The sequence below is a fragment of the Simochromis diagramma genome, unplaced genomic scaffold, assembly GCF_900408965.1.
Source record: "Simochromis diagramma unplaced genomic scaffold, fSimDia1.1 OVJJ01000317.1, whole genome shotgun sequence".
NCBI classification, from domain to species: domain Eukaryota; kingdom Metazoa; phylum Chordata; class Actinopteri; order Cichliformes; family Cichlidae; genus Simochromis; species Simochromis diagramma.
Window position 1 is genome coordinate 2,068,243 of NW_024386994.1, and position 25,468 is coordinate 2,093,710.

The following is a 25,468-nucleotide window of genomic DNA, read 5'->3' on the forward strand; positions in this document are numbered from 1 at the left end:
TTGTGATTTTAACCTCAGTTGGGCTCAGACCACACAGTGCTGTCTCTTCCTGTTAAAATGTATTTCTACTCTCCCACAACAGAGCATTAGACTCTCCCCAAAAGAAAGTTTCACAATCGGTGTAAGACCATTGACTTCTCCCTCATCAACATACTTTAAGTGTAGTGTTTTTCCTCTCCAACAAAAGGTGGACAAATAAAAAAGACAATGACACAAAAGTAAAGATACAAACACAACTTGAATGCAAATTTTATTTGTTTTATTTTTTGCCATATCCTCCACAAAACAAAACCTTATCTGCAGGTTATCACAAAGCACGAGTCTATCTGGTGGCAGCATACACAACATGTGGCTCCAGCTCTCTCTCTGTCACAGGCCTCCGGTTTCTTTGGACGTTTTTCTGGAAGTTCAGAGCTGCGTAGTTCAGATCGTCTGAGCTCACATTCTGAAAACCAGAACATTTACACAGCTGAGTTTGCTACATATATATCATGCATTTGCTGATATGTGGGTTAAACCAAAAATGATTTTACATAAAATGTGATTTTTAGAGTTTAATACTAAAACATCATACTGGAAGAACACCTGTGCTGTCCAGTGTTAAACACAATTCAATTAGATTATACAGTAAAAAAAAGAGTTTAGCTTCAGTAACATAGGCCAGAAATTGGAACTAATGCGGCTATCAATCTACGTAAAGATGTCTTTAAAAAAACATTTTCAGAGAAGAAAACAAAAATCTTCAGAAGACGGAAACTACTGAGCAGGGATAGTTCAGTAGGTAGAGTGGTTGCCCCATAATTGGGAGGTTGGGGGTTCAAATCCACTGAACGGCTACCCTGAGGTACACTTGAGCAAGGTACCGTCCCTACACACTGCTCCCCGGGTGCCTGCTTAGTGGCTGCCCACTGCTTCACTGAGTGTACGGGTCAAATGCAGAGAAAAAACAAGCAATTTCCCCATGGGGATCAATAAAGTATACATTATTAATTCTACAGTTACAATGACCTTAACAAACTCTTAGACACTTCTCTTTCCAACATTAATATATCATGACATATTGGTTGCGCATTCTAAGGAAAAAGAAAACAACAGGAACAACAAAAAACAAATAAACATTTACCTTGTTGCTTTTTGGTTCATGTTCTGCCACTAAATACCAAATACAAAAGTGTCATTAGTTCATTATTACCAGCGTACAAGAGGAATAAGATTTACCTGCCAAAAAGAGGTGAAACAAATTAAAGCCATGTGTACCTTTTTGAAGTTTCCTGATTTTTAAAACCAGAATAATAACCACTATAGTGAGTAAACCAGCCAGACTACCCAGGATGCTTATCAGGTGTGTCATTCTGTCAGACTCTTCTGCAAAAAACAAATCAAAACAAAAACCCATCAGTCCACTTTAGTTGGATTGATTGAAACATAATATATATATATATATATATATATATATATATATATATATATATATATATATATATATAAGAAAAGCAAAATTTTAGAAGCCATAAAATAATTTTACTTTCCGTCTTAAAACCCTCTTCTTCATTGGTTTCACCGCCTGTAAAGAAACATGGCCATTATAATATTTTGTGATTTCCTTTTTATCTCTGAGCTGATTTTGGCTTACGTATGAACATAAAACTAACCTGGAAGACAAAAGTCCTCCCTACAAGCTTACCTTGAATTCTTAACTCGACCGCATTGGAAATGACCGTATGCTTATTCACGTAAAATCCACAGAAATACAGCCCGACATCAGATAAATCCACTTGTGTGATTTTAAGAAACACAGAGGTGTTGTTGGAACTCATATTGAATTTTCCATTTCGAAATCCATCACAGAATGAAGCTTTGCCTTGAGATCCATACATAGCAGCAATGCAGCTGGGCTTAGTTCTGTTGATAACTTTGAACCAGTCTGTCTGTGTTGGATGACTCGAAATGTTGGAGCACTTCAACGTGACTTCTTGATCAAGTTGGACCTCCACAGTCTGAAACTCAAAACCTGAAACAGAGATCCAGCCTGGAATGAAAGAACATGATGTTTATGTCTGAGCCTACAGTGTTACAGGACAACAACATCAACTACATCTGTTTACCGGCTTTTCTCATTCCATTATTTGAGAGTACTGAGGTGCCAGTACTTACTGAGGCTGGAGAGAAATAAAGCTGTGCTCAAGACGAAGCTCCTCATCATGCGTTTAATCCTGTAACTGCATGGATAGTTTGTATCACACAGCTCTTATATGGGGGTTAAGAGGGGCGGGGAGTCTTTTGTTTGTGTGTGTGTGTGTGTGTTGGCTTTATATTTTGTGTTTCATCTTGCCAGTGCCGCCCTATACAATGCAATAGCTTTGCATGTTTTAGCTTAAGCGAATATCCATTAACATAAAATTTCCACTTTATCATTTTACATTATGTCTGCTTGAGATAAGATTTTCAGAAAATTATACAAATACTTAAAAATCCAGTCTGCAGCTTCTGCAGTTAGAAGTATTTATGTGTTTCTAGTCCTTAAAGGTCTAAAAGGAAGCAAGAAGGGGGTGCATTGGTTTTATGCTTGGTGCATTTATTAAGGATCCCATTTATCATGTATTATAATGTATTATAATCCAAACTTCAGCTCTAAATTGTCTTTGATCTAGTGACACAAGACACAAAATAGAAAATATGAAATGTACACAAGTATTCACGACCTTTCCTCAATACTTGAAGCGCTTTTGGCAAGCTCAAGCTGCATCAGACTGGACGGGGAGGATTGTGCACAGCTATTTTCAGATCTCTCCAAAGACATTCGGTCGAGTTCAAGTCTGGGCTCTGGCTGGGCTACTCAAAGACATTCGCAGAGTGGTCCAGAAGCCACTTCTTCCTTGTCTTGGATTTCTGCTTAAGTTTTTTGGCCTGTTGGAAGATGAGCCTTTGCTCCAGTCCGAGGACCACAGTGCTCTGGAGCAAGTTAATATCAATGATGACTTTGTACATTGCTGCATTTATCTTTCCCTCGACCTTGACAAGTCTCCCAGTTCCCACAATATAATGTTGCCACCACCATGCTTCATTGTAGGGATAGTATCCTTGTAGCATTATTCTCAGACTTGTGGCTGTAATTGCTGTCAAAGGTCCTTCAACAAAGTATGGAGCAAAGGCTATAAATTCTTATGTATATGTTATCCTTGACCTAGCTTTGACCCAATATTGGTCATGTGAAACATCACATAAGCCAAGATGAGAAAAAAGGCAATTATCATCATTAATGGTCAAGGGTGAAACGTCTGTGAGACCTTGCCCCACCTCATCATGTGACTTGTTAAAGTTACTGGAGGCAAGATATGAAGAAGAGGTTGAATTTGAAGGGAAGGGATCATAAGACTGGATTATAAGTGGCTGACAGCTGATGTTATAAGCCACCACCTCTGTTCAATGGCATTCTTGAAAATATTGCTTTGCATTTTGTACAGATATGACCTTTTTACTCTAGTACCACCATGAACATGACTTTTGTGGTTCCAGTTATCAATAAGATAAGATAAGATAAGATAACCTTTATTAGTCCCACACGTGGGAACTTTGTTTGTCACAGCCGGAGTGGACAGTGGGCCAAAAGTTTGAGGCAAAAATTTTAATACAAATAAGAATAAATACAGGACACAAACTGTACAGAATAGAATAAAATACTAGATATCAGTAGAATAAAATAAAATAAATATACAATAAGATAACAATAGAAATACAAATACAAATACTATATACAACTGAGTAAAAATACAACGATGACAGAAAGGATTATTGCACTGATATTATTGCATATGTATGGATTGTGTGTTTGATCAGTTAAAGTCTTTATTATGGAGTCTGACAGCAGTGGGGAGGAAAGACCTGCGAAATCTCTCCGTCCCACACCGTGGGTGCCGCAGTCTCCCACTGAAGGAGCTGCTCAGTGCTGTCACAGTCTGCTGCATGGGGTGGGAGATGTTGTCCAACAGGGATGACAGCTTAGCCGCCGTTCTCCTGTCACTCACCACCTCCACTGGGTCCAGAGGGCATCCTGGACCCAGTATGTCCTTAACCTGCTGTTTGAGCTCTTAGGTATAAGAATACCAGTCCTTTATTCTATGTTGTTTTTTTTGTTCACATTGTGGTGGCGCGAAGGAGGATAACCAGTGAAGGTGACTAAGGCATGTTGACAACATCACCTGGGGAGGGAGCTACACCCCACGAGAGATTTCTATAGCCAATGTGGATGTTATACTAGCTACCAAAGCCCACAGGCTCGTTATTAGCGAGCAGAGGTGAGGCAGATTAATTTTACAAATTAAAATTCATTCGGAAAAACTACTAAAAGCATATAAAATCAGTTCTTAAGGTAGCAAGGCTGAGAATGCAAGACTGTTAATTAAGGTCAAGGTCAAGGTAACTTTATTTATACCCATAGGCAAGGTAAATTTGCTTTACAGAAACAAATGACAGCATTTGGCAACCTCACTGTCACTCACACTGCAATCTAAATGGTGCAATTCCCGGTGTGTACACTCTCATGCATCGGGGGCGTTTTCCACTTCACGTGGCTAGCCCCACAGCAAGCGGCCGTACCTCCACTAAAGCAACAAAACAACAAAACATATAAAACATTAAACAAGTCAGTAAAAGAGACTAAACAAAATACACCCTAAGATACACTTCTTTATAAAAGCATGATTAAAATATATCAAACAATTCAGAGTAAGAAACAATGAAACCAGGAGTCAGTCAAGGCCAGTCCATAAGCGTTTATAAAATGACAACAAGACTACACAAGACAGCAGCAGTGGCACAATCCACTCTCTAAAGAGCAATACTAAAATGAGCAGCTTTCCTGAAGAAATCAAACTGCTCTGCAGTGCTTAGCCATCTATCGCGCTCGGCCACCTTGGATGTGAAAAGAATGCCAAATTCTCTGTGTGGTAGTGAAGCGCAGGTGTTTATTATAAGGCCTCTAATTATCTGCTGGGAAGGTGTGGATGTTAGCGCTGCATTCGCGGACATCATGTAAAAGCCTACCCAAAATCTACTTCACTACAACAAGCTAAACAATTTCAGTGAATACCTGAAAATATTCGGCTCTTGACCAGACTATGGACAAAGGTCTTCACTTTGTATAAGTTCGAAGCATAAATACTTTACATGTTTACCTTCACACAAGTAATGTGACAGTGAGTGAAGTGATTTACCATTGTCAGATGAGACTGGTATATCCTTTAAATGGAACTGTGTGTTTGTGGTTTCTGGTGAATACGTTATTTTTAGGTCACATAGTATTCGCACATAGTCACTTCTGGGCACTGGCATATTCTGTGATTATTTTTACAGTATTTCAGATGTATAAATATAGCCGCTGGTTTTAATAGATCACATTAATGTTGATTTTATACTTTTTTAAAGCATTTTTTACTATCGAAGCCTCATGATTGTCACCTCAGTTGCGCCCAGACCACATGTTGCTCTTTCTTCCTGTCAGACGTCAGACTGACACATGTATGTCACTCCACCCACAGCAGACCATTAGATTCTCCCACGAGGAAGTCAACAGACATCACTCTCATTTCTGACTCACTCACTATAATCACTTAAAGCTTTTTTTCTAATTTTATTTTTTTTATCTCAAAAAATCATCTGAAAATAACAAAAAAGCAGAGGATGCAAACATGGACTGGATGCACATTTATTTAGTTATTTTGTAAGACATTTATGTGAACCACGACACATACAAACAAAAAGAAAAAAATCCTCTGAAAATTAACAGGAATAAGGTATATTCTGTTCAGAGCTGGAGCTGCAGGTGCTTCCTCAGTCTATCTTGTAGCAGCATACACAACGTGAGGCTCCTGCTCTCTCTGCGTCACAGGCCTGCAGCTTCTTTTGGTCTTTTTCTGGAAATTCAGAGCTGCGTAGTTCAGATTGTCTGAAGTCATGTTCTGAAAATCAGGATATTTAGTTAAACACTATATGAGACAACCAAGGTGGATTTGTGGGTTATGTGAGTTTCAGATTGAGATTTTTAGAGGTAAATATAAATATAAATGAGAAATCACATGTACAGTACAAATTCTTTTCTTTCTTTTTTTTTGAAGCATTCTACACTTTACAATTATAATTCAAAAACTATCACACACAGCAGACACTCAGGTTTTGATAGAAAAAGTAAAAAAAAAAGTCCTTTTGGAAAAATGAACGTGCTTAAAAAGCTTCCCAGACAGCAGATATGTCATAAGGACCAACTCTTCACAGTGAACGCTTCAGCTAGCATTTACCCACATTACATTTTAGAGTTATAATTTGAGTTTTGCAAACTATAGATTTTGCCTGTTTAAAAAAACACAAACAAAAAATTAACTTTTTATTTAGTCTTAGTCATTTAGATGAACTACTACTAAATAATTTAAAGTTATTAAGTTTTTCTACATTTCTGATATTATTTAAAGTCAAAGAAAATAAAATATTACAATTGCTTGCTTGAGTTTACTCTATGATGCATCAGGTCGAGGCTACTCACTGAGTAATTTTGCATTTCAATGAAGCTTTTGAATCCCAGAAAACAGTTGTTAGTTGAAATAAAAAGAAGAAAAACTCAAAAAACTTAGTTTACCTTGTTATTTTCTTCTTGCTCTCCAGCAGCTAAATGGAAATACCAAAAATGCTTGTTATTAACAACCAAATACATTGTTTTGGACAGGTTAATCAGTTTAGAAGATGAGTGAAATAATTTGTAAGTAACCTCACCTTTTTGAGATTTCCAGATTTTTAGAACCAGAACAACGACCACTAAAGTGAGCAGACCTGTCAGACCTCCAAGGGCGATGATTATGAGGTTTGTCGTTCCACTGGGCTCTTCTACAAAAATAATTAGATAAAAACATAATTTTTATGATTACTTTAGATATACTATTGATGATAGTGAAATAACTACATGGAAACTGAAAAACATCTTTTGAAACAAAAAAATCAATCTTACGATCAGTCTTATTAAAATCCTCCTCTTCTCTGGGTTCACTGCCTGTAAAGAATCATCGTTATAATATCATTTTGTGATTGCATGACATGTTTTCATGCTAAACATGATGAAGAAACGAAACAAAAATATCTAAATCATGAACAAAAGCTTACCTTCAATTTTTAACTCAACTGCATTGGAAATGACTGTGTGCCCACTGATGTAAAATCCACAGAAATACAGCCCAGCATCAGATAAATCCACTCGTTTGATTTGAAGGAAGACAAAAGAGATGTTGGAACTCATATTAAAATTTCTGTTTCTAAATCCATGACAGAATGACGCTTCGCTGTCAGATCCATACATAGAAGAAACACAGCTGGGCTTAGTTTTATTGACCACTCTGAACCAGTCTGTCTGCGTTGGATAGGAGGAAATGTTGGAACACTGCAGTGTGACTTCGTCCCCGTGCTGGACCTCCACAGTCTGAAACTCAGAAGCTGAGATCCAGCCTGAAACAGAAAAACAGATACAACATAACACTTATTTATGTAACGGACAGAGAGAATTACATTCGTTTAACATTAAATGAGATTTTTCTTTCAAATGTAGAGAATAGTACTTACTGCACCTGCAGAACGCCACTGCTGTTATTAAAGTGAACCTCCTCATTCTGCGTGTAACCGTCTTACAGCCAGGAAACTTTATGTTCTGTAGGGGGGTTTCATTTCATTAGAAAGGGGTGTGGTATTGAATACATCATGCCAGGAGATTTGAATCTACACAGCCTATTTTCATCAGTACCGTTTAAAATGTCAGGCAGCAATTCATTCACACTCGTGCAGGTTTATAGAAGAGTTATCGACGCCTTGTGTGCAAGTAACAGCACACCAGAAAGTGAGACAATAAACATGAATCTGGTGCTGTGCTTTATTGGCAAGAGAATTTGTTTTGAAGGTATGTAAGACTCTTATTTAGGTACTCCCCCCACGCGCTAAGAAACCAGCTGATTCCACTTATGTCCAACTGCAAATAGTCGCTTCTGCTTCTTATTGCAGCCCATGAGCGTCTCATGTGTCCTCATAAAGATTCAGGTTATCCATTCTTTGCTACACAAGTTGATGATGATACTTCCTCTTTCTGTTTACTGCTGATCATTATCAAACTTACCAAAGCTGCATAGTGTCAATAGTACTCAGTCAGCTATGTAGCCTTTTGGGATACCAGTGCCCAGTATGGAGGGGGTCAAAGGTGAACAGCCACAAACCCTCTGAGGCACTAATGTTTATTCAATATTTGTTAGTAAGAACGCTTTTTAATAGTTCATTCTGTTCTATCTCGTGTTTTATGAACACAAAGTCTTCCAACATGTTCTTTTTTTAATGTAGTTATCACAACCTCTGTTTCCTTGTCATGTCTAGGTTATATCACTTAACTAAACATGGATGTATAAAAAACACTGAACCCTCTAGCTGATGTGTGTGTTTGAACAGGAGACTGACCAGGAATTGCATGTTAATGAGGTCAGTATGTTACGTTACGTGCTTTCATGAAAAAATGAAAAATTTATTATCAGTTATATCAAAAACAAATTGTTATGCTCACTTCTAGCTCTGGTATTTGATTCTTTAATACCAAATAATCTGTATTTATCTTATACTGGGTCTGATAGGCCCTTGGTTCATCCGCCGTCTGAAATGAGTCTGCAGATTTTCTTGGGAGTTGCTGCCTTTTCTAAACAGAAAACTGACCTGAATGTGGGGCTTCTTCTTTTAGGGAGATCAGTTCTTGCTCACAGGTAGAAAACACTGGAGTGGAAGGAGCATTTTTTACATTCAATAATCTCATTTTATGAAACTTTGGATTTGTTTGATATGAGCATTCATATCAAACATATAATGCTATACACATGGAAGAAAATGGGAAAAGGGTTTATAGGCCTAGTTAAATATATGCAAATTTAGGTTTGTTAGAAAATCAGACAGTTTATATCACAAACAGCTCTGTTTGTGGATGCAGCTTCTAATACTCTATAAGACCTCCAAGAGTCTTCTTTATCAGCTGATTCTCTGAGATCATAGTCTGGCTCTATGAGTCAGTCTCAGCAACACGACCACCTGACTCACCACACATTTCAGCTTGTTAGCTCTAGGAGGCACTCCAGATCTCTGTATACTTAAGAAGAGCTGAATTCCACTGCAGTAAATATTTAGCCTGAGTCAGTTTTACTGGTGTTTTGAACAGTTTGAACAACTTTTCACCAGGACATCATTCTTTTTGGTCTGAAAAGAACTTTGAATTTGCTCTCTGTGTCAAGTTCAATTAAACTACATATAACTGACAAACAATATTAAATGTTTAGTAAACAAATGACTTCATGAGGACTTAAATATAAATTTGTTTCTCAAATATAAGTGTTTTGTCTCATATACATAGTTACAGTCAGGTATTACAAAAAAGACTTCCACATATTTATTTTATTATTATTTTTTTTAATTTTAAAAATAGATAATATAACTGTATGACTATTTAAAAAGTGGAGAAATGTAGAATATTCTGTATTTGACATGTGTGGCTTTGCTGTAAAACGGATTTATTTTTCTATGACACTGAGACGGAAGTTTAAAACAACACACGGGGTGACCCTTTTAAGAACCAATCAAGAGTAACCCAGTTTTTATGCTGTTGGCTGCTCTTTTCCTCCAAATCTTCAGTTGACGAGACCTCTGAAAAGATGCCTCTCTGTATCATCCTCTGTGGGATATGTAAGTGTCTCAGTAGAAGATTCATGTATATTGAGGTAGGGTTATATTTTCATACCTGATTATGCTTCTTTAACGATGTGTATTTTTCTGACACAGTTCATCTGTCAGCTGTGATCCAGTCAGCTACAGTCAAGCAGGAGACTGGGGTGAGATTTGCTGCTGTTGGGGACAACGTGACTTTGCGTTGCTTTTATGAAAGCCAGGTGGCGATGCACTTCTCCTGGTACCGACAATTCTTAGGAAGCCAACCTAAGCGCCTCTCTACAATTTACAAATATGATAAGCCATCTGAAGTCCTCCACACATTGGAGAAGAACCCTCGTTTCTCTGTGGAAAGAAAGGAAGGGACCAATCATCTACAAATCTCTGGTGTCCGCCTCTCAGATTCAGCTACATACTACTGCGGGAGCTCTCACTCCAACATGGTGGAATTTGGAGAAGGGATCTTTCTGAGTGTTCGAGGTATTTTGCTTCTATTTTTCATGAACACCTTTTATTCCATGTTCCTTTAGCGTTCCCGTGCTTAGACTCTAGGGCCGATGTGCCATTTCCCCCCAGTCACTTCCTCCAGCTCTTCCAAGGGGACACTGGGGCCTTCACAAACCAGACAAAAGATTTACTCTTTCCATTGAGTCGTTGGTCTGCCTTGTCTGAATGACCTCAACTGGCTTATTTTCTTTTTTTAAAATCCTTACCATCCAAAAAGATTCGTGTTTTATTGTCTAAATATTATAACTGGTAAATGAACTGGTTCTTATGGAGCTTTTCTACTGTAACTGAGCACTCAAATCGCTTTAAACCAGCAGTCCCCAACCTTTTTTGCGCACGGACCGGTTTATGTCCAACAATGTTTTCACAGACTGGCCTTTAAGGTGTTGCAGATAAATACAACAAAATAAAACCAGTACCAGTACCACCCCCCCCCCCAATATTTATTCATAACACACGGGAAAAGACCTAGGGAAACCAAGTAAACAATAAAAACCAGAAAAACCCTGAAAACCATAAATTTCACACGTGATGTGGATTTTTATATTTCTACTTACCTCCTTTGTTTTTTGTCCTCTCCACTTATTATTTTTTTTAGTTCACCTTTGCCTTATCAGCCTTTGTCTATTCAGTCTAGCCTAATGTGCATTTAGCTTATATTTTTTTTTCATCTAGCCAGTTAGCGAGTATATTTTTTTACCTGCCGTTATTGTGCATTTTTTTGGTTTTTGTTTATTTTGCAGTGTCCTTTTCTTTGAAAACCTGTTAATATTTTGTTGGTGTCGATTGGGAAGATCATCAACAGTATGTTCATTAATACATGCATATACAATCAAGATGTACAAAAAATGACACATAAAGCTACTTTCTCAAATTTCTACTTTTTTTCAGGAGCTAATCACCAGACAATTGACCAAGAACCAACATCCATGACCATCCAAGTTGGCGACTCAGTGATGTTCAACTGTACAGTACACACTGGAACCTGTGACGAAGAACATAGCGTCTACTGGTTTAGACGCGGATCTCACCCAGGAATTGTTCACACACATATAAATACAAGTAAACCGGTCTCTGTGAAGTCTCCTTCACAGAGCTGTGTGTACCATTTGCAGAAAATGAACCTTAGCTCCGTTGATACTGGAACCTATTACTGTGCAGTGTCCTCCTGTGGGGAGATACTGTTTGGTAATGGAAGCAAGCTTATCATCAGCGATGATGTTAAAGACCGAGATGCTGAGGTAAACATTTTAGTGTGGCTCTCTATCATTAGAGCCGGGATTCTCTTGATCTTTCTACCCTCGTGTATTTGTGTGTTTGTCAGAAAGAGCTGTTAATTCAATAAACTTGTGTTACGCAAAACTTAAACACAAGTTTATTTGTTCAAGAAGAAAATAGATGAAGAGATGAACGGGTGTCAACATGTTCATGTACTCGCAATATTTGCCGTTGTACATTTTTATTTTTAGAATATAAGTTTATTACTGTAAAGACTTTTAAAAAATTGGACGCAATTAGTAACACCCACCCAGACACAGGGCATTTCAAAATCTGTATTATAGATTTCATACATTCTTTGTCATAATGATTGATTACATTTTCACATTGTGTTAGAGTTTGCTCATGTTTCATTTATATTCATTTTTTACATGACTGTATAAGTACTCGTGTGTAGTTAGTGTGTAGTTAGTTTGTTGACCATCCCCGTGTATACACATATAGTTGTAACTGGAGTGATAATATGTTTGTTGCTTAATAATTGTTAAAAATAAAGACGTATCAAGAAACTTGAAATTTCTTGTTTGACTTGTATCTTCTTTTAGTAAATGAATTTAACCTCCTTCGTTCCTAATTCACAAACCATAAGCTCACACACACACACACACACACACACGCACACAGACACACACACAGCAAAATAATGCAAAGAACCAAATTTTTAAGACTGAGAATCCTTTGCAAACAGTAATAGTTAATTAGTAATCAGTAAGTTTCTAAGCAGAAACATAGCTTACTTTTCTTTAGTCATTGTCTAAGAGGGGGAGATGTCATTGTATTGCATATCATGCTTAAAACCACCGATGTGTAAGAATAAAGTGAATGTGGAGTTTCAAACAAGCACATGACGTTTTGTTTAGGACTATGATAAGATCACTACTACCATTATTTTTTGATATGTAGAACACAAAAAACTGATGACGACATAACATATAGAAATGAGACTGATACCTAAATTCATTATACATCTATAATGTAAAAGCATAAACATAAAGTACGGTAGCACACAATATTTTCCGATACAATCATAATGTTAAATAGGATCTTGCTGATACTTCTGTAAGAAGCTTTCCAAGTCACAGTGGTACAATGGTCCTTTTTTTTCCTGGTGTATTTCGATTCAGGCCTTTCAGTCTCTTTGACTGACCATGACATCAGAATAAACCACTGTGTCCTGACTGTTTTTCACTGGAGATCTGCAGGCGGAAATTCTGGGAGCAGAAGACACTGAAGCATAGATGACTCCAGATCTACTCTGAAAAAACATGAAATTTCTATAGATACATCACACATGTTCTGACTGCTTGGACAAAGAGAGACAACAGCTCACATTTTATTTTATGAGCTAGGTAAAGGGCCATTGGTCCTCATGTAGTTATAGTTCAAATAAAATGTCAACACTTTTATGCTTGAAATCCCTTGTCTGTAATAGCATAGCAGTAAGTCTATTTATTCCCAAATAGCTAACATATTGCACTTTAAAGCCAGTATTTACGTTGTTTTTGATTATGTACAAGGGCTGAAAACTATGACCACAAATCTGGCACAATGCTCACAACATTTTTCAAATTCTTAACTCTGAGGTTGCATTTCCCAAAATAGCTGATGCATGCAAACAGGAGAAAACAGGAATTTCTAACACCAGATAACACTAAATTAAGTCAGCAGTGTAATGCATATGCATGTATAGATAGGTGGCAGTATATGTAGAAAGCAAAATCAAGAAAGCCAAAGAGCTTGCTGTAGGTGTGTTTGAGAGTCATAGAGACAAGCAGCAGGAAGGAGGGAGCTGAGCACACCAAGCCCACACCAAACCAGCGAAGCTCGTGCAGCCAATGAATCTTCAGTTAACTCCTGCATGACAAAATATAGCACAAAAGAAAACAAAAGAGAGACACCTAGTGCCAGGATGATCTTGAGATAACCAAACGTGCAAAGAGGTGTAGCTCTCTCACAACCTATAATTCATGTTTCAAAATGCCAATTTTCTTTGTATGAGAATAAACCATCGCAATGATTGTAATACACTGTCTACTAGGGAATAATCTTTCACCTTACAAAGCAGGAAATATAAGCCCTGTCTTCCTGACAAGAAATTTAAAGCTTTACACTCTTAAAATCTCAATTTCAAGAGATTAACTTGATTGACAGACTCTGCAAAGACATTTAGAACAAAGCCTAACAGACACACAAAAGTCCACTATTCTGAGAAAGTTTCTGAAAACTTTGATGTCAAGGAACCATGTTTGTTACTGCTGATGATTTATTCATCATCACTGAATTAAAGATTTTGAGTGACTTCAGGGATTTTGGAGACTAACTATAGTTTTTACTTAAGTGTTTTGGTAAATGCACTTGGACCTCTTATTGAAAGGCTAAAACTGACACATTTATACTGAGTATAGTATATTTTGGATCTAATCATTGGTATATGCAGTTTGCATTTAGGTTGTAAGGTATCTAACGAGTGTGGAAAGAATAATATGAGCGTTTTAAGAAAACTTTAGGGTATAAAACTTGCAGAATAAACAAAGGACAAAAGATACAAAAAACATTCATGAAATACTTGGCTGTTTTGTGGAGATCTATCAGATTCGGATGGTACTGTAAACAAAGATGTAGACAATCAGTGGAAGTTTGAAATGTCAACATATAGAATGAAAGCATTATGTTCTAAAGTGACATTTAGCCTCTCAGCTGGATAGATAAAGAGAGAGAGCGTTCAGTGTAAAGTATAATTTTACATACTTTTCAGGTCTTTTCTGTGATTCTTCCAATGTGCCCATGCAAGTAGAAGAGTCGTTATCCCAAGGATAATATTTGAAAGCATCAATGCAATAAAAGCAGGGCTGATATCATGTAATTTGGTGACACGAGCATCTCATTAATGAGGAGAATAAAGAAATAATTACATTTACATTACATCAGCTCAGGTATGTTAGACTTACTGATACAAAACATGCACGTCTTACTGGGAATTTTGATTGTGGTTCCAGTTGCAAACATTGTATCTCCACATGAAGTCACAGCACAATAGTAGGTCCCAGCATCGTCCAAGGTGAGGTTCCATATGAAGCGGTTATACACGCAGATCATTTCTCCACTTTCAGTCCTCTAACATGTGTTCTCATTTCCAGATGAATAAATCATCTCTGGAGCAGAATTCTCAGAGTTTTTTATCCATGTGATACTAGTATGTTCTGGTGCACACTGAGCAGAGGTAACTGAACAGCTGATAGTCACAGAGTCTGCTAACTGCACTGTCTGGGACTCTGACTGATGGATGACAGAGTCACTGATCAGGTTTGTACCTTGGAAAAGAAACCGTTGACCCAGTTATTAGCTTTGTAGTCAATTTGAGAGAAAGAAAAAAAGATAAATGAATGAATAAAAACTTTTGAAATGTAAACACATTGTACCTTTAATCAGGAGAAAGGTTCCTTGTCCAAATTCACACTTATTTAGTGTTAACACTCCACAGTAGTATTTACCAGTGTCGTCCCGTATAGTCTTGGATATGGTCAGATGACTCTTGAAGCTTTTAGATTTTAATTAAAAAAATGCTGAGACGGTTCTTTGACTATTGTCAGATAATACAGATTTCTGGAAGAGCTGTACCACGAACAAGCCATTTATTAAAGGACCATTAGGTACACATAGAAACGTCCACTCCAAACTTACCCACCGTACACCTCCTATCAAGGAGAAGCAGCTGAAAAAACAAACTGTAAGAAGAACTACCTCAAAGCCAACTCTGAAGAACACTTAAAGGTTGGAAAGTCAGATTACGCTGATAACTAACCAATTACATCATGTTACAATGGATCTAAATACTTTTACTGAATTTTTCCATTTTTGTGTTTTGCACATTATATAGAAGCTAGTTTGTCACATCTATGAAATGCTGGTTTGCCATGCGCCATAATGTTATCATAATGTTGTCATAATGTTGTCATAATTGGGGTGGCTGTGGCTCAGGTGGTAGAGCAGATCAGCTACTGATTGGAAGGTTGGTGGTTTGATTCCTGGCTCCTCCAGTCTGCATGCCAAATATCTTTGGGCAAGATACTAACCCCAAATTGCCCTCCGATGCGTTCATCGGAGTGTGAATGTGTGTGAACTTGAGTTTAGTGTGATTGGGTGAATGAGGCATGTTGTGTAGAGCGTTTTGAGTACTCCGGGAGAGTAGAAAAGCGCTATATAAGAATCAGTCCATTTACCATAATGTTGTCATAATGTTGCTATCTAAGGTCATTTAGGATACCACAGAACAGGCCAGGAGAAAACAGAATGACATTATGGGTAAATGGTTTAAATGCATGGTTCTCATAAACCAGAATTCTGAAGGCCTTTTTTACTCTACTGACTATATACTGCATTCACCTGACTTTTAGCACAGACAACAAATCAACCTCAGCAAACTGAGAGCCACAGATGCTGAGACATCCTGCTTAAACCACAAGGCATTTTTACTGTTAACAGCAAAGAGTCTATAAAAGTATCCTGCTTCTATAGTTAGAGTCAACAAGTAGAAATAACATGTCAAGACATATTTAGAAGACTTGACCTAATGTATGTTCACACCTTACACGTAATTACTGTGTGACAGGACCTGTTGGCTAACCTCACCAGCGCACAGAGGTTTAGGTGATTTCTTTTTCTTAGAAAAGGTCCACCCATTTGTGGTAAGTGCTTAAATTTGAGCTCCACTGCACCTACCATTTGTTAGAAACTCTTTCAATAAGCAATGAATCAAATGTCATGAGTTACATTACTCTGATGAACCCTTGTCTTTTAAAAGTTCTGAATAGGATAAATAGTAATCTGTAACATATTGCATATGAAAAGTAACCCTCCTGAAACCTATTATTAAATGCCAACCCAAAACACAGTAACTGGATACACATGTAGAAACACATGTTTCTGCACATGTAGAAATCATGGAGATTGTGCAAACAGCTGTCACCATCCTTGTATCTCTGTGGTTCCCTATTACACACCCTCCTTTTTTCTTTTTTCTTTTTTGAGGGTTTGTTTCTTGTGTTTTTACTTCCTGGCTTTGTTCTTTGGGTTCCCTTTTAAGGTCTATTTTACAAAGAAAATTTAACATGCACTGCATCTTTTGCTAATCTGCTTTCATAATTGTAACAGGTTACTTAAAATTCCAAGGAAACTTTCACCAGTGAAATTGTACCATAATATAATCTTTTATGATTAGCTGATTAGCCACTACTACCCAAGACTCTGTGAAACCAGCCATTTCAAGATGCTTGTCTAAGTGTGGTTGTATATAAACCACTAATTTGCACCTCCTCTTGCATGTTGAAGTGTCCTTAGAGAAGATACTTATCCTCAGTACCTCCAGGTTGTTTGTACACTTTACTTAAAAGGTCATTTTTAAATCATGTCTTATGTTTGCCGCCTGCCTTGTGGAGTTCATTTGTCATTACAATACAATGTTAGGCCAGTATAACATTATGATGAAGTGCTTCTCTTGCATGGCTCTCATAAACCACACATCAGAGCGCCTTTTTTTTCTTTTTACATGAGAGTTCTGTGAACTACTGATGCTACAACATCCTGGTGAAACCACAGAGTATATTTTACTGTTAACTCCAAAGAGACTATAGAACAGCATCTCTTCTTTTTGATGGTACACATCAGCAAGAGGAAAGATGCTTCTCTGTGTAGCAAACAGAAAAATAACCCACCAAGAGTTGCTCATAATGACTTTGACCTGGTATTTAGTAGATGTTATGCCAGTTAAGCAGCACTGAAGCATGGTTGGCTAATTTTGCATGCAGTGTGCTGAGGGGGCAGAATGCACAGCTGTGAATGTGAATCTTCTCTTTCAAATGTTGAGCTTGGTTGTTGACATGCATCATCATCATTCTGTGTTGAAACAGCATTGGTCACTTCATGCAAACCCCCCAAATACATTTTCAAAGAGCTTTTATTAATAAAGGGCAAACCTGTAATTTATACAATTTCAAACAAATTTAAAGTACATTCTTCTGAAACCTCCAGAGCAACTTAAATAAAGACAGTTTTGGTCCATTTCTTCACGTCTGTTCCTTCACACTGGAGTATACACACTCACTCTGGGTTTGATCTGTTTTTTTTCTTGATCTGTTAGTCTTGTGGTTGCGCAAAGCAGCGTAATGAAGGTTTTCTTTGTATTCGCTGTCTTGATGTAACTGGTGATAAAAAAAGAAAAAAATGGTCCACCATTATTGTATAAGACCTTATAAGACATTATTGTATAAAGAGCTAAACTGCAGCAGCTTACAGGAGAGAAAGAATAAAGATGCTATGCTATTATTAGTTTTTATAGTAGAAAACGATTCCTACCTCTGTGCAAGTTGTAGAAGTTTCTGAAGGTGTTACAAAAAGAAATTAAAACATTATTTTGATTTCAATGGAACAGGATGATCAAAACTTAATGTTGCCTTAAAAGAGTAACACTTACCTGCGCACCGCCTGTGCTGTTTGCTCAGTTTGTACAACTTGAATGCCAGAAAACCAGTCAGGATGGCAGTTAATGCCAAGGCTCCACTGAAGAAATGCACCAAGAGAAGAGATTCAGCTTTTTCTGCAGAGAGCAACAAATATGACAGTCCTTTTAGCCTTTTTTTTTTTCTGGTTTAGGAAAAAAAGACTTAAACAATACCAACGTTCAAACAGTACTAACATGCCTGTTTCTACTGGTTGATAGTGGTTGTTGCAAATTGTTGGTCTTAATCATGATTATCACAAAAAGACACCAAATTAAAGAAATTTACTTTAGGCTGATATAGGACAGAATTCCAAAGTATCCATGAAAATGCATTTTACAATTATCTCCAGCTAATATGGATGCAGCAATTTGGTGAAGTGGTCAGCAGTTATGCCTCACAGCAAGAAATGTAAACCTGCTGATAAACAGGAACCTTTCTGTCTGCAACAGAAAGGTTTAAATGTTCTCCCTGAACCTGCATGTTTTCCTTTGGTTTCTCCAGCATCCTCACGCAATTCATTTTTAATGGTCAGATAAGAAAGGCTAACAGCAGCCCGAGTTGGAAAATATGTTTATGAAAAATCTTTATTCTTGATGGGTTGTACGTATTATATCTAGATCTACTTTTATGCTTTAAGGAATTAATCCTACAAAGTTACTTACCCTTCACTGCAGTCCCACTTCCATACAGTATGTGTCCACATGAGGCCAGAGCGCAATAGTGCTGAGAAAGATTCGGGCTCTTCATCGGCAAGTTGTACACACAGGTGCTACTTTGTGTGTTGGGTTTCCTCTCACAGGGATCGTTCCTGCTTCCATTGGTGTAAATGATTCCTGGAAGAGTTGCTTCAGACTTTCTGAACCAGTAAACACTGTGTTCTCCATCACAGGTCCCAGGTTGTAATGTACAGTTCAGAACCATAGAGTGCACTGGCTGTAGGGTTTCAGATGACAACTGGTAGACTAAAGCTCGGATGTTCTGATCTGAACCATTTACACTGATAATTGTGCCTTCACAAAATTTAAAGTCATATAAATTGCTCATTACGCAGTAGTAAGTAGCTGAGTCTGAAGTTCTCAAATCTGATATCTTCAGTAAGTTTCCAGTACCCAGTGAAAAACGGGGATCGTTGAACGGATCCTGAAAAGTACCATTATGACTGTGCTTGTAGTATGTAGACATCAGCTGTGGTCTATTTCCTAAAGTTTGCTTATACCAGTAAAGCATCACTGCTGATTTGTCTTCACATTGGCATTCAAAAGTCAGAGTTTCCCCAACATGGGCTGGTTTAAAATGTAATGCTGTATTTTTCAAGAGCGTTGTATGAGCTGAGGAGAAAAAATGAGGACACAAATCACATAAATGTGAAAATAAATGTAATATATATCCAAAATATGCATCTTCCACCATAAGAATGCAACAAGCAAACATGTTGGTTTTAGGTTAAAATGAACAAGAAGGTACAAAGCACAACTTACCCATATTTGCCACGAACAGACAGATGAAATACAAAGCACAGGTTGGAGGTGTCATCGTGCTTCAAATGCTGTGAGGAATGAACACAATCTGTATACGTTTTCCACTCTTCACAGAGAAGACTGTGTCTGATTGGCCAGTCAGTCTGAAGGTCCTATTTTGGAAACAGTCAAAATAAACTCTCTCCTTAGCAATAGATTGCATGGTTTATATATTTATACAATTCAATATCTATTTGCAATTCCAACAATATTTCTATTAAGTCAATTAACTATGATTACATGTATAAAATATAAAACTTTATAAAGTTATATCCAACTTCATAAAAGCTTCAAAAGGTAAGTTTTTGTAATTAAACAAAACTATAGCGTTTAACTTTGTTATAACCCACAAATGAAGAAGAAATGAGGATTTACTTCCCTGCTTGGTAATATTAGTACAGTCCAGCAGCGGGACAAGCAGTGTTTTCATTGAATTGGCATTGTTAGCAGTGTAACTTTAATTTTTACACTTTGTAAAGTTATTCGGTGGATTAGATTAAACCTTCAGGTCAGGCAATATGTTTGACAGCTCTGCACTAGAATAAGAATCACATATGGAAAAGAAATAGTAAAAACTTATATGATTTACTCATGAAAGTGGCCACTTTCTCATTACTTTCATATATTGTTTTAGTAAGTATCCAAAACATACAAGTTTCATTATATAATTTTTCAAGGGATCTTACATCTGTTTTCACTCTCGTATGCTTTTCGTACAAGTTTCACACAAGGCAGATACAAACTTTATAAGATTTATATATATCTTTTCCATATGGTACCACATACCACACAATATACCACAATATCACAGTGGCCCATAGCGAGGGTGGGAGTAGGAGTCAATGCAACTACTGTTGGTTTGATTAGCTTAGCAGCATCAGAAATGTTCATGATTCAAGTGCAAATTTCTGAAGTAGTTTAGGACATGAATGTCTGCTTTCAAAAAATTAGTCACCTTCATTTTTCAATGGACACATTTGAGTTGGTTATGCGTATACATAACTGAAATGAGACAACTGACATCTGACCCATTTGGATAATCTCAAGAAGCCAGTGCACAATTCAAGCAACATATAACTTATAACTAACTGCTATCAGTGATTGCATTGATAAGGGAACGCCTAAGACTGTTCACTGGTCGATAGACATCAACAGTATGATGTCTGTGATGCCCAACTCTTGGTTTTATTTCATCACTTTATAAACCACTTCACTATAAATTATGTTAAACAGTATCAAGTACATTTAGTGATTAAAACACTGTAAAGTGTTTGTCAAAGTAAATAAAGGAACGCTTCAGTTAATGGAAAGCTGAATGTAACATGGTATTCACTTCAATACTGCATCTCCCACTGCATTAAACATGAACGTGCTACTCCGTTCAGACATTTTCTAAACAGGGTTGTTGCCACTAATGAGGTAACACGCAACACACAAAATGGCTTCTCTTGACTCTTCTGTCTGAACTTGAGCACACTGTGGCCTAGAAGCCACAGGCCAGCCTTCCTGTACACAAGCTAGGTCTCAAGTTTCCACCAGTGGAAACCTGTTCTCACCTTATTCACCACAGGACTCAAAACAAAAGTCAACTGCTATGCGCTGGCTACTTTAAAGGTTGCACCCTCCACTCAAGTCACTGGTTACACGGGAGTATTAATAGATCAGATGGGTTTTTTGTGTTCGTCTTTGTCAGCATCTATTTCTCACCATTACATTACCTTGTTTCTACTCAGTGGTTTTGTTTGGCTTTGCTTTTTTTAACCGTAGTAAACAAACTGTACACTAATTTCTTTGTGTTGTGTCATAACTTTTGCAAAGTGTAAAGCCTCCTGTGGTCGTGGGCGACTGTTTTCACACATTTATTCCTGTACACACTTCACCAACTAGATTTAAGGTGTAGTTGAAAAATACTTTCACCACTGCATTTCATGCTGTTTTGGTTTTGCTTCCTGGAGTTTTGAGATATGCATCTATAAGAGACATCATATTTTAAGATGGTCAAAACTTTGTAAAATTGCATTAGATCTTCCACACAGCTACAGTGGGGCATAAAAGTACTTAGTCAGCCATAGATTGTGTGAGTTCTCCCACGTTAAAAGATGAGCGAGGCCTGTAATTTTCATCATAGATATACCTCAACTATGAGAGACAGAATTAGAAAAAAAACCCTCAGAAAATCACATTGTCTGATTTTTAAAGAATTTATTTGCAAATCAGGGTGGAAAATAAGTATTTGCTCAATAACAAGACTTAATGTCAGCACTTTATTACAAACCATTCAAATGGTTAAATGTTTTCTTTAAGTTTTCAGAAGGTTTTCACACATTGTTGCTGGTATTTTGGCCCATTCCTCCATGCAGATCTCCTCTAGAGCAGTAATGTTTTGGGGCTGTCGCTGGGCTAGATGGACTTTCAACTCCCTCCAAAGATTTTTTTATGGGGTTGAGATCTGGAGACTGACTAGGCAACTCCAGGACCTTAAAATGCCTCTTATGAAGTGACTCCTTTGTTACCCGGGTGGTGTGTCCAGCCATGTTTCATCTTCAATGCTCTTGCTGATAGAAGGAGGTTTTCAATCAAAATAGAATAGAATAGAATTCAACTTTATTGTCATTGCACATGCACAGGTACAGGGCAACGAAATGCAGTTTGCATCCATCCAGAAGTGCTTTAGTGATATAGATATATTACAATATATATTAGCAATAATATAGATATGTGAGTATATTACAGAAATGGGTCTATTATGGTATGTTATAATGTACACGGTATGAAGTATGTTGTGAATATTCTATAACTATAAGTATGTACAGGCTGTAGTGAGTACAAGCTATGTACAGGCTATGAACAGGATATAAATATGAAAAACTATACAGAATATGAAATAAATAACTTTACAGAATCTGAGATATACAGCTATACAGAAATGGGAACTATGCAAGTTGTAAACAGTTGTAGGATTAAAGATTATCGAATGTACAGAATGATTATTTACACAGAGCTATACAGTAGTGCAGTTAAGATAAGTGAGGGTGTAGATAGTTTCTACAGAGGCTATATAAAGTGCTAGTGGTTGTGAGTGGTGGTTCAGTCCATGTTATTATTGTGTGTTTGAGGGTACAGTTGTCCATTGTGGGTGTGTGTATGTTCAGTCCATGTGTTAACGTGGGTCAGATGTCAGGAGGCAGAGTTCAGGAGTCTGACAGCTGTGGGGAAGAAGCTGTTCCGGTACCTGGTGGTCTTAGTCCGGAGGCTCCTGTAGCGCCTCCCAGAGGGCAGGAGGGTGAAGAGTCCATGTGATGGGTGACTGGGGTCTTTGATGATTTTCCCAGCCCTTTTCAGACACTGCTTCCTGCAGATGTCCTTTATGGCAGGAAGTGGTGCTCCGGCGATGCGCTGGGCAGTTTTCACGACCCTCTGCAACGCCTTCCGGTCCGAGGCAGAGCAGTTCCCATACCAGACTGTTATACAGTTGGTCAGGATGCTCTCGATGGTGCAGTGATAGAAGTTCACCAGGATGTCTGAGGACAGGTGGTTCTTCCTCAGAGTCCTCAAGAAGAAGAGGCGCTGGTGAGCCTTCTTGACCAGCTTGGAGCAGTTGGTCGTCCAGGTGAGATCCTCGGAGATGTGGACTCCCAGGAACTTGAAGCTGCTCACTGATGATACATGGCCCCATTCATTCTTTCCTTTACATGGATCAGTCATCCTGGTCCCTTTACAGAAAAACAGCCCAAAGCATGATGTTTCCACCCCCATGCTTCACAGTAGGTATGGTGTTCTTTGGATGCAACTCAGCATTCTTTCTCCTCCAAACATGTAGAGTTTTTACCAAAAAGTTCTATTTTGGTTTCATCTGACCATGTGACATTTTCCCCATCATTTTCTCGATCATCCAAATGCTTTACAGGAAACTTCAGACAGGCCTGGACATGTACTGGCTTAAGCTGGGGGACACAACTGGCACTGCAGGATTTGAGTCCCTGGCGGCGTAGCGTGTTATTGATAGAAGCTTTTGTTACTTTGGCCTCTGCTCTCAGCGCGTCATTCACAAAGTCCCCCTATGTGGTTCTGAGATTTTTACTCACTGTTCTTGTGATTATTTTGACCCCATGGGGTGAGATGTTGTGTGAAGGAAATAATGGAAATAATTTGGTTGCTATAATAACATGTTACCATATGTTGCAAGTGCACTCTAGGCCAGCTAGCTGTTAACCAGACTGTTGACAGCTAGCCAAGTGACCTTTTCAGTTTCAGCTGACTGCAGGTTTCCCCAACTTTATAAACAGATCATGAAACTGATGTCATTGTTAGTCAGTGGTGCCAGTTTCAGTCATTATGCAAATGTACTGTTTTTACGGTTGGGAAAATCTGCAGTCAGCTGAGACTGAAGAGGTCAAGTGGATGAGTGATGAAACATTTCTCTCATGGCTACGTCCAGATGAACAGAAATAACTTTTTTGGGATTTTGTTACCTGGATGATTGAGCATGCATCAAGACATCGGACTTGTATAGTTAAGTTATAATTCTTTTCATAGCTATCGTATCTTCATCTCCTGAAATACAAAAACTTAATCAAAATTAAGTTTTGAAAATGTAAAATAGATGGATAAAATTTACAGAATGTTTGAGCCCTCAGACAGACTGCAAATCAACTTTGTGTCAATGATTCCTACAAAGACGACAATTTACTGTGTTAACATCCCATCTGAGTGGGGTTTGAAAGTTTTTGTCCTTCTGTGGGAGATGTGACCAAAGAATCTGTCGTATTACTAATGATAGCCTGTGCTGTCTGACCTGTACGTTCTTAAAACTATGATGGCAATTTTTCAAACAATTTTTTTACACTAAGGTGTGGACCCTCCTCTTTTGGAGTGCCCATTTTAAAGCACACTTTTGGAGGAGAGATGTAAAATGAATAATAGGAATAGTTTTTGTGGACAATGTATCAATCACGTGAGAATAAGTGTGATAGCTGCCTATGAGTGGCTTTTTATTTGAAAAGTCAGTAATGAGTGTGCAGTTTATACAGATGTGTTTTCAGGAGCTGAGCTCCACAACCTATTTCTGCCTCTCAGCAATATTGGTATTTGAATGTAACAGTGCAAAGAAGAGTATTTGCCCAACACAGGCAATAATTGCCACGTGTGTATTAAAGTTATTTTTTATAGCGAGCAAAGTGGTTTGTAGAGTCACAGCAAATAATTCCACACGTTCACATCTCAGTCACCCACAAAAAGAAAGGTAGAACAGCATTCTTCAGGACAATTTGTGAAATGGAAAGACTTTCATCCAAAAGTAGCATTATTTTAAAACAGTACATTTTGTTTCTACAGTGCAACGTACAGTAAATAACTGAAGAGAAATACATTCTGTTAGTGGTAAGCAGGGTTTTAAATATGACATGCTGGTTTTTGAATCTTAAGTATATAAAAATATAGTTTAGGTGAAGTTGCCGAAATGTACTAAGCTTCAGTGACTGAGAAAGATCTCCAATCAGGAAGAACCTGCAGAAACTCTTCAAGGCGCAAGAAACAAACAGAACAAAATCCAGCAACCACCATGAGCGTTGCAAGACATCCCTTAGCTATTATTTGTCATAGCTTGGTCGTCAAAGGAGCTTGCAAAGAAAAGCGTCTGGACTTCTTTAAGTTGCTTGAAGACGTTTCACCTCTCATCCGAGAAGCTTCTTCAGTTCTAAGGTCAAATGGTGGAGAGTCCCAGATATAAACCTAGTGGGAGTAACCCCCCACAGAGGGACAAAAGGACCCCCTGATGATCCTCTAATCGCCTGAGTCAAGGTGTGAAACTGGGTGTGGGTCCCAATCAGCCAGAGTTTCGGGTGAGTTCGTTGTGAAACCTGGCCCCACCTTATCATGCGAATTCCTGAGGTCAGATGGCCCAGGATGTCAGTGGGCGTTAAGGCGTCTGGGAAGGGATCTCAAAACTGG

General features: G+C 37.9%; 4 protein-coding genes and 1 pseudogene across 4 annotated transcripts; 1 reads left to right on the top strand and 4 right to left on the bottom strand.

The window, feature by feature from the left end:
- Positions 1-242: 242 nt before the first annotated feature.
- Positions 243-2,932, bottom strand: LOC120739162. The gene is made up of 6 exons (XM_040040860.1): positions 2,155-2,932; positions 1,685-2,029; positions 1,526-1,564; positions 1,258-1,365; positions 1,124-1,152; positions 243-445 (listed from the first exon to the last, which is right to left on the bottom strand). The coding sequence occupies exons 1-6, from the start codon at positions 2,201-2,203 to the stop codon at positions 323-325; spliced, it is 693 nt and encodes a 230-aa protein (XP_039896794.1). The 5' UTR covers positions 2,204-2,932; the 3' UTR covers positions 243-322.
- A 2,730-nt stretch (positions 2,933-5,662) lies between these two features.
- Positions 5,663-7,975, bottom strand: LOC120739165. The gene is made up of 6 exons (XM_040040862.1): positions 7,600-7,975; positions 7,147-7,485; positions 6,995-7,036; positions 6,763-6,873; positions 6,629-6,657; positions 5,663-5,957 (listed from the first exon to the last, which is right to left on the bottom strand). Exons 1-6 carry the CDS (start codon positions 7,643-7,645, stop codon positions 5,835-5,837), a joined length of 690 nt encoding a protein of 229 aa, XP_039896796.1. The 5' UTR covers positions 7,646-7,975; the 3' UTR covers positions 5,663-5,834.
- A 1,578-nt stretch (positions 7,976-9,553) lies between these two features.
- LOC120739180 lies at positions 9,554-12,253 on the top strand. Its single transcript, XM_040040878.1, has 3 exons — positions 9,554-9,738; positions 9,835-10,200; positions 11,119-12,253. The coding sequence occupies exons 1-3, from the start codon at positions 9,708-9,710 to the stop codon at positions 11,562-11,564; spliced, it is 843 nt and encodes a 280-aa protein (XP_039896812.1). The 5' UTR covers positions 9,554-9,707; the 3' UTR covers positions 11,565-12,253.
- A 267-nt stretch (positions 12,254-12,520) lies between these two features.
- On the bottom strand, positions 12,521-15,319 carry LOC120739091 (annotated as a pseudogene).
- A 385-nt stretch (positions 15,320-15,704) lies between these two features.
- On the bottom strand, positions 15,705-19,601 carry LOC120739019. Its single transcript, XM_040040628.1, has 5 exons — positions 19,481-19,601; positions 18,665-19,330; positions 17,975-18,097; positions 17,857-17,879; positions 15,705-17,702 (listed from the first exon to the last, which is right to left on the bottom strand). Exons 1-5 carry the CDS (start codon positions 19,533-19,535, stop codon positions 17,568-17,570), a joined length of 1,002 nt encoding a protein of 333 aa, XP_039896562.1. The 5' UTR covers positions 19,536-19,601; the 3' UTR covers positions 15,705-17,567.
- Positions 19,602-25,468: the final 5,867 nt, after the last annotated feature.